General features: G+C 30.5%; 1 protein-coding gene across 3 annotated transcripts; it reads right to left on the reverse strand.

Moving 5' to 3' along the window:
• Window positions 1-573: 573 nt before the first annotated feature.
• LOC110099329 (carbonic anhydrase, chloroplastic) lies at window positions 574-8,501 on the reverse strand. Of its 3 annotated transcripts, none has more exons than XM_020826440.2 (8): window positions 8,295-8,501; window positions 4,230-4,294; window positions 3,317-3,365; window positions 2,815-2,931; window positions 2,640-2,693; window positions 2,012-2,097; window positions 1,347-1,452; window positions 574-924 (listed from the first exon to the last, which is right to left on the reverse strand). In XM_020826440.2, the coding sequence occupies exons 1-8, from the start codon at window positions 8,481-8,483 to the stop codon at window positions 790-792; spliced, it is 801 nt and encodes a 266-aa protein (XP_020682099.1). In that variant the 5' UTR covers window positions 8,484-8,501; the 3' UTR covers window positions 574-789. The 3 variants fall into 3 exon arrangements, with proteins under 3 accessions (XP_020682099.1, XP_020682098.1, XP_028554513.1); XM_020826439.1 differs by lacking the exon at window positions 8,295-8,501 and adding an exon at window positions 4,490-4,726; XM_028698680.1 differs by lacking the exon at window positions 8,295-8,501 and adding an exon at window positions 4,362-4,496.
• Window positions 8,502-9,087: the final 586 nt, after the last annotated feature.

A 9,087-nucleotide genomic window follows, 5' to 3' on the forward strand; every position in this document is an offset into this window, starting at 1 on the left:
TTGATAGTTTTTATTTTTCATTTTTGAAAATAAATAAAATTATTTTAAAAACAGCTTAAAATGACTTTTATGAATACCTTAAAATTTTTATTTATTTTTAAATGAAAATTAACTAGCCACTAGTCACCATAAATGGTCTCCATCACCATCACCACCACCACCACCACCATCAAGAATTGCCTCTCTTCATAACTGCTTTATGTAATATTCAATAAAAATAAAAATAATACTTATTTAAGAAAACAAATATTTTTCTATTTCACATAAAAATATAAATAAAATAAAAAAATAAAAAATGATCCCAAACAATCTCTTAGTTAAGATATTAGACATCACATTCTTGTAGAAGTTTGACTTCAGATGTATTTTTTCCTCTTCACTAGAAATATGAATTGCTTTTCCATCAACTAAAAAACAGAAATTTAAAAAAAATTAGGAAATTACTTCTCAACAAAATAATTAGGCTTGGATAACTTTTATTTCAATTTCATCACCATTTCCTCTCTTTAAACTACTTGAAACCAAAGAGAGCTCTAAATTGATTACCATGTAAATCAAATATACAAACGACCATGAATAAAGAAAAGGAAATCTACATTAAATTTGGAAATCTTATTCTTTACAATACCACAGTAAGGAGAAATTTAAACACACATTTTAGAGATGAAAATAAGGGTCATTACATAATTCAAATACACACAAAGACAAAATATATAAATTATAGCCACAAATAATATAATTAATATAATAGTTGAAGATGTAGGGGTTGAGGAAGCACTAAGCAATGGTCTAAGCCTCCCAAGTCTCAAAACTACCATTGACAAAGTCATAGTAACCTCCAAATAAAGAGAGAGTGTTCTTCTCCAAGCCTTCTTTAACAAAAGGATAAGTCTTCAAGTTCTCAAGATATACTTTCACTGCCTCCTGCATTTATTTATGGGGAAATTGTAAAAATGGAAGAAAAATAATTTGTAAAATAATTGACAAGTTTATTTTATTAAAAAAAAGTTGCGGCTCGGGTGCGTCAATTTTTTTTTATTTTTTTTTCTTCTTCACTATTTTGTGGTGCAACCTTACATTATTAAAAAAAGATTGTTTTGTTTTTTTCTAACTCTCACTATTAATAAGTCTGGCTTTCACAGCATTTTGTTTGGCCTATTGCAATGGTTAAAACACCCGCTAAATTTATCCGTTAGATTCTCAAGTGCTGCAAATGACTTTTTGAGCGCTCTCTGAACCACAGTATTATGCCCGTTTTTTGGCAGCAGTAGCTTTAGCAGCAGTTTTAACTGCCGTAATTCTGTAGGAAAATATTACACTCAAATACTATGTTTGATATATGGTACCTTCTCGCATTTAGAACATTGATCTTCAAAGGAGAGATGAGAGTGAGCTTCCTTTATTACTTCTTTTGCTGGATTTGCTGTTTTCACCCAGTCCTCTATGAATTCACTTCAGAAGATGATCAATAAATATCAGTAAAAGATGAGCAATACTGAAAAGCAGAACTTGTAAAAGTATAAAAAAAATACTACTATTTGTTTTAAGGAGCTCCTTTTTCTTCTATAAAAAATAATAACCAATTCGCATATAATTATATCTAATTCCCTAAATTTTAGAATTGTAACAATTACAGAAGCTATTTTTCCTATTGTTATATTATAAAACTTTCTGGGGATTGGGCTTTTGCAGTTTTGCTCCCAGGGTTACTGGAAGAGAGCAGCGCTTTGATAATATTTGGAGTTCAAAGCCTTAATTGAATAAGGTGATTGCTACTGCAGGCAATTATTTTTTTCGTTGTAATCACAAACATGTTAATTATTAAAGCAATTCTTAATATATTAAACAATATATGATGATGCTATGAGTGATCATAATCAAACCACACATCGTAAACGTATAATAAAGCCTCAAAATATATTAACTTGGATTTTAATGATGAAGCTATGGATATATAAAAAAGTTATATTTATTTATAATTAAATAATAATAAAAATAACAGAACTCTTACGTGCTAAGGGTGCCATCATCTTGGGCAGAGAGCAACGCTTTGATACCTCCACAGCGACTGTGGCCGATAACAATAATATTCTCCACCTATCATAAACTTTTATCTTTAGAATTAAATATTTGCAGATAGAAAATTGAAGGTGTCAAGCAAATAGGTTTTACCTTTTGTTTTATTATTAATATTTATTTATTTATTTTTTTAAACTAACTCATCTTCCTTAAGACAACATTGGTACCTACCAGTACAGAAGCATGCACGTGTCTGCTAGTTCTTCATAGAATTCATTTTAAATTAAAAAAACAGAAAAGAAATCACAACTTGAAATAAAAAAGTTTATGTGATGGATTATTATGGAAAGGTAATGTTAAAAAGGATTGTTATGCAGCTCATCTTAATTTATTTTTTGAAAATTTTGACTATCAATTAAGAAGTTTTAAGTTTGAGTATTGCATATGTGATGTGTTTATAAATTTGTTTTAATTAATGTAAATGATAAAAAAAATTGTTAAATAACATATAATTTATTATCCTAATTGATACCATGCCTATCACAATGACAAATGGCACTTTGCTATTGATTGGAATGTCTACTATTCATTATTCCGTATGGCCAAATAAAAAATAATACCTTGAGAAAGACGACAGGGTATTCAATGGCAGCTCCAGTGCCCGAGTATCTTGTCTGAAGGAAAGATTAACAAGATCAAATCCTATATGTGTCATCATATAATAGTAGAATTATCAAAAGGACGGTCGATGATCTAATTATGGCTTGAACTCAGTAATTAATTAAGTATATATACCTTGTCATATGGAGGTATTATATTGGCAATGCTACGAATGATGAAGGCTTCTCCTGGCAGAAAGTTGAACAATACTGACGGGCACACACGCGAGTCCGCGCACGCAAAGATCAAAAACTGTAGCGATTAAACAATGTGCATTAATTTTTTTTTTGCATAATTGAGTCCTGAAAATTTTGATTTAATTCTAAAGTTTTTCCCTTTAAATGCAACTCTTTCTTTTATTAGATTCCTAGCTTTCTTCAGCAATAGGCCTTTTTGTTGTTATAGCTTCAATCTTATCCACATGTCAAGATTTAATTAGAGTCAAATTATTTATTTTTTGTTAATGAAATTGGGCCTGGTTCTATAGTTTTTCCAAAAACAAATAAAGTTTTGAACGATCGCGTCATGAATTGGGATCTGAGTAATGAGGTAAGAGTATTTTGCACGGATGTTGGCTTTTCAAAAAGGATATTCTTTGAATAAAAAAATAAAACTTGAAAATTACAGCAATCCTCACCTTTGGACTCTGGCTTTCAGATAATTGGCGGAATTTCTCGGGATTCTTCCTGCCAAGATTTTTTTAAGTTGGGAATGTTGAAAAGCAAATCTCAATGGTATTAAAATATTCAAAGTTGACCAATACATACAAATAATATCCACTACTCATGCAAAAACTAACCAAGCAAAATTTCTTCAGTCAACAAAATCAAAGACCCTAACCGGCAAAGAGGAAACCAAAGGCCGAGAAAACAAGGCTCGACAGTTGAACGGATCACCGATTACAGTTGGATTGAACAAAATTCATTAATGCTCATCAAAGCCCGCCGAACCCGCACGAATTAAAAAACAATTTGAAATAAAGCCTTTACAGTCCAGAGAGATGCAGTTCGAATCTCGAATAAAGTAGTAGAAACCAGCAAAGTAGAAACCAGCAACAGGGGAGACTCAAACTGACAAGTTAGAGCAGAAAACTGCGAAGAACCGAGAGGGTAAGAGATATAGCTGCCTGCTTATAACAGGGAGAAAAATCCTGTTAACGATCCAGACCTCTGTAATTTTTTTTAAAAATCAAGCATCTCAATGATCCTGAGAGCCAAAGCGCAAATATTATTATACATTTTAAATTTTTCTTATTACCAAGATAAGCCAATCGTATAGCTCGCTTGTTTAAGCTTTCAATCAAGGTAGATTTAGCCATGTAAAACCTTTCTACAGTATTCCCAAACATTAAAAACGGAGCAAGGAAATTAAAATCAATGAAATACATGAAACACGTTGGAAGAAGAAGACGGAATAAGAAGAAGCTTCGTCGTTATTTCGCGCAATTAAATAAAAAATATTGGCGAAATATAGATCATGTCCGATTTCTTTTAAAATTTTCCTGAATTTCCGTTACAGTTAGTGAGATTGGGAAAGTACGTATTACTCACTCGTAGATTTCTTTCTTGAAGTGCTCAAACCCTGATTTCAATCGCTGAATCGGCTCGGCCATTTCCTGCAATTCGTCCAAGAAATCAGATCAATTCCAATTTAACATAAACTTCAAACAAGCTAAACCGCACAATATAGATGATGGAACCAATCCTCAACAATGAACAGATCAGAAATCTGAGAAAACTTCTGTGAAATGAACAGAATAAAATAAGAAAAATTTCTGAAAAATTTAGCAGACAGTGAGCTCGGAAATTACTCCTATCTCAGCGATTTCGATTGAAGATTTCGTTTCTAAAATGCTGCAGAGATTGAAAAGGGGCGAGTTGGAGATGGCAATGAGAAAGGGGCCATTAGTTTTTTGTGGATTATATTGCTTGCAGTAAGAGGACTGGAGAGAGATAGAGAAGCTGAATCGGAGGCGGCGACAACGGTAGATGGGGCCCACAAGCCTGGGATTTGATCCGCGTACGGTGTACATCTAAATAGTCGGCACCGATCGGGCCAACAAGTCGTTTCCGTCAGTTGGGAACCGGCTGCCGTCGTTACTGTTCCATAGTTTATATTTATTTTTTTAAATTAACTACAATTATAATTATTCTATAATTAATCAAAAAATATTTTTTATTTAAAATAAAAATATAGGGAATTTACATAATCAACTCTAAAAATTTACCTATTTACTAAGGCTCCATTTACGATAAATTTCGATCACTATTTTTTTATTTCTTTTCAAAAAATAATACTAAAAAATTGTTGTAAGAAATAATAAAAATTTTCTTCCAAACGAAACGAAGCATAAAAAGAAAAATTATATATTTTTTAATGATTTGAATTAATGTATTTTTGCGTGTATAATCAAATTATTATTCATGTTATAATTATTCAACTTATTTCTCGCAGACCGTTAACAACTTAATGCGGGCCTTAACTTTTGGCATCAAGCTGACAACGACAGTTATAGAGTTGTTGAAGTCTTCTTTCATTTCATTTGAAATATATTTGATTAAAATAAATTTTATATTCTTTAATTTAAATTAAATTATTTTTTGACTCTTATATAAATTTTAAGATAGAGTTGATACAACTCGCTCTCAATATCTATTTGTTGGTAATTATACCTTAGCAAAAATGCCAATTTAACCTTTGTGCTATTATTGCTCATACTCATTCATATGGCATGATGTGTAATTATTATTTATGATAATCTACTTGACGGTTCGGCTATGGTTGGCATATTTAATATAGAGATGTTAAAGCGTGCTGCTGCTTTATAAGGAGAAAATGGTCTTTTGAGAGATTGCAACTCATTGATCTTTCTACTTTTGGGTTAAACGTTCAATGGTCAGCCATTTCCCCGAATAGAGGCTTACTATTTTATTAGGATTGATAAATTTAGAATTAAAATATTTTGATCATTTTCTTAAAGTAATATATTTGTTTAGATATGTATAATATATGTAATTTCCCAAAAAAAAAATTATAATATATGTTATAAACTAATTAGTATATTTTTAATATTTATCTTAAATAATTTAGCTAATTTTAAAATTTATTTGGGCTAAAAAATTAATTTGAATATTTTGAATTAATTTTTTGACACGACATGAAAATTTGACTCGAGAATTTCGATCCGAAAACTCTTCGATTAGATCTTCCCGGATTTTGAAATGGGTCAGGTCTCGGGTTATCCATATTCAATCTTTTGGAAAACCTGGATCAAATAGTGGACATGGAAAGTAATGGAGCCGATGAAGTCAAGCGGACCCGGATCTGGGTCCAACTTCAGGTTGAGTTTGGATTTTCGGAGTCACACCGACCTGTCCGTTGAAAAATCAGGTCAGGTTCTAATCAACTCGTGAATGAATCGGGTAAGGTTTTCGGATTCGACCAACCAGCGATTTTGACACCCCTATACATATAAATCATTTCAAATAAGCACAAGAAACATTTCTCATTTTCTATAATTAATATTGCCCGTTTTTCGACAAAGCATTAGCTTTCAAAGTTATTAGAAAAATGGGAAGTGTTCTTCTGCTTATTTTGAAACGGTTTATATATATATAATATATATATTATGCATTTATAAAATTATAATTTTCATATTAATTTGATTTGTTAAAATTTATAAAACTTTAAACATCAAATATGAAAATTCAGAAAAAATAATTAAAATTATAAATTCATTAGATATTGAAATAATTAAAAATTAGAAAATAGAAAATAATTTATTAAAATAATAAATTAGATGACAGAGAAATGATTTCCTACTCTTGAATATAAGAAATGATTTTCCGATATTCTTAACACAAAAAATAGAATTTCTTGTTTTTTAATGCAAAAAATAATTTTTCATATTTTCTCCATTTTGTAATTTCTTTTTATGTAAGCTCCTTTTTCCTTAATTACTCATTATTGAAGTTCCGTGTAAAAATGTTCCCATTATTAATTTGGAAGTTGATGGAAGCCTTTACATTAAAGTAATGAGTGAGTTTGAACTTCACAAATAGATCTGTTAATAAAAAAGGTTTTTTAATATACAAATTTTAAGCATCTAACAAATAAAATAGAGGATGAAAGGGTATTAAAGATATAAAAAAAAAAGGTTTTTTTTTTAAAAAAATCTTTTTTACTTGCTCACCGTTTTGCTTTTTAAAAGAGAAGCATAATACTAGTTAAGTGTGCAAAGATGAGGATGCTCAGGTGGATGAGTGGCTTTACCCTTTGAGATAGGATACGAATGAGATATACGTGAAAAGGTTGGAGTAGCTCCAGTAAAAGATAAGATTAGAGAAAGTCGCCTTCAGATGGTTTGGTCAAATAAAACGGCGGCCTTGCGATGACCCGGTTAGGAGAGTAGAGGTATTAGATTTGACTTATGTTAAGAAAGGTAGGGGTTAGACCTAAAAGACTTGGTTAGAAATATTAGGAATGACTTTCTTTATTAGATTTAAACGAGAATTTGACTTTTAATATGAGGAGACACAATGGAGAAAAGGATTCATGTAGCCGACCCCACGTAGTTGGGATAAGGCTTGATGTTGTTGTTGTTGTTGTTTGTTGTAACTGTTTTTCGGCTTAAAAAAGGGGTTTTAAGAAAGAAAATGGAAATAGTAATTAAAATAGAATTTAATTAAAATTAATTTTCACCCTTATTTGCTTGATGAGAAATTAAGGAAAAAACAACATTTCTTTTTTTTATTTGTCTGATAAAAATCTATGTTTTTATTTTTTCTGAGTATCATAAATATATATAAAATAAAAAAATAAAAAAACTTACACAACACACTCTAGCTGCAAATCTGAACAAATAAAATAAAATTAAAAAGCAGATATATATTGTTAGATGAATTCAAATATTTGTAAATATTTCCTTAAATGCCAGAAAAAAAAATTAATTTCCTTAAATGCCAAATTTATTTAACAACATTTTCAGCCAATTTATCTCATTCTTATTTTTCAGAGAGAAGAGCATTTATTTATGTCATAAATGATCCAACCAAAAGGATTAAATAATTTGGTTGAGTAAATATAATATTTTTTATTAATAATTTTTGTTTGAGTAAAACATATGTCAAGAATCATTACATTGCATTCAATCATTATATTATAAGTTATAAAAGATTTTTATTTTATTATATAAGTTTACTAATCTCAAAACAAATGTATTAATTAGAACAAAATTATATAAAAATAACATAAAAATTTTAAATTTGTACTTAAAATAATGTAATTCATGATATAAAACACATTAGAACATTCATATGTGAAATAAGCCTTATCCAATTATAAATATCTTCAAACGCTTGAAGTTAATAATATATATGCACTTTTAATATTTTATTCAGCTAACGTATTCTGTACGACATTTATCAGAAGAACAATAAGCTTTATCATATTTTAAATAATAAGCAAATAATATAAAGAAATATAATATTAAAATTATATTAATATTTCAATCCTATTGCATGTCAAGAGTATTTTTCTTCATGATTAATTTATCAGTGTGTGTGTGTGAGAGAGAGAGAGAGAGAGAGAGAGAGAGAGAGAGAGAGAGAGCGTACCACTGCTCTTGTGGGGGCGAAAGTGAAGAGGGTGGCGAGGATGGTGTAGTTACGAATCAGGCGATGCGTTGAAGAGGACTGACGAGATAAGAAACTGAAAGAAGAGAACGCAAGAGGAGTGAACAAATGAAGCTTGGAACGAGCAACAATGGCGGAGAGGTGGCAACAACCGAGGGCGGTCGTCCACATGAACTATGAGAAGAAAGAACACCCTTTCCCCTCTCTTATATAGTTGTGATTTGAGAAAGGTCTTACTCACCATTACTCTGTTAGAGGTAGAGACACTTATCTTTCGCTTCTATCCGGTGGTATCTCCATTCTGTGGCTACAGGGAAAAGTAGGGATGATGATTGGATGGAAAGGGGCCCACCGCCACATTGGTCCATGGATAAGGAGGATCGTCGTTTCCATCAAGCCATTCAAAATCCAATTTGCGCGAATGTAAACAAAATTAGAGTTCTGCAAACTCGCCAAGACACAGGATTATGACGCTAATTATATGATAGTTTAGCACGTCTTATAAGTTTATCTTGGTAACAGAATTGCTACCAAATAAATATTCATTAAGAATGAGCTTTAACAAAAACTATTATAAATTAAAAGTCATTGAAAAATTATTAGATACGATTAATATATCTATATATTAAATTCAAATTTGTCTGTAAGCGATATGTTAATCCTCCTGAGGAGTCTAGTTAGGAATACATGTCAAGGAAAAAGATGAACGAGTGTACGAATAAGGATAAGATCTATGTCACCTCACCTAAGGAGATGTTGGATCCAAATTTATCTA

The sequence above is a fragment of the Dendrobium catenatum genome, unplaced genomic scaffold (assembly GCF_001605985.2).
Source record: "Dendrobium catenatum unplaced genomic scaffold, ASM160598v2 fragScaff_scaffold_1119, whole genome shotgun sequence".
Taxonomy (NCBI): domain Eukaryota; kingdom Viridiplantae; phylum Streptophyta; class Magnoliopsida; order Asparagales; family Orchidaceae; genus Dendrobium; species Dendrobium catenatum.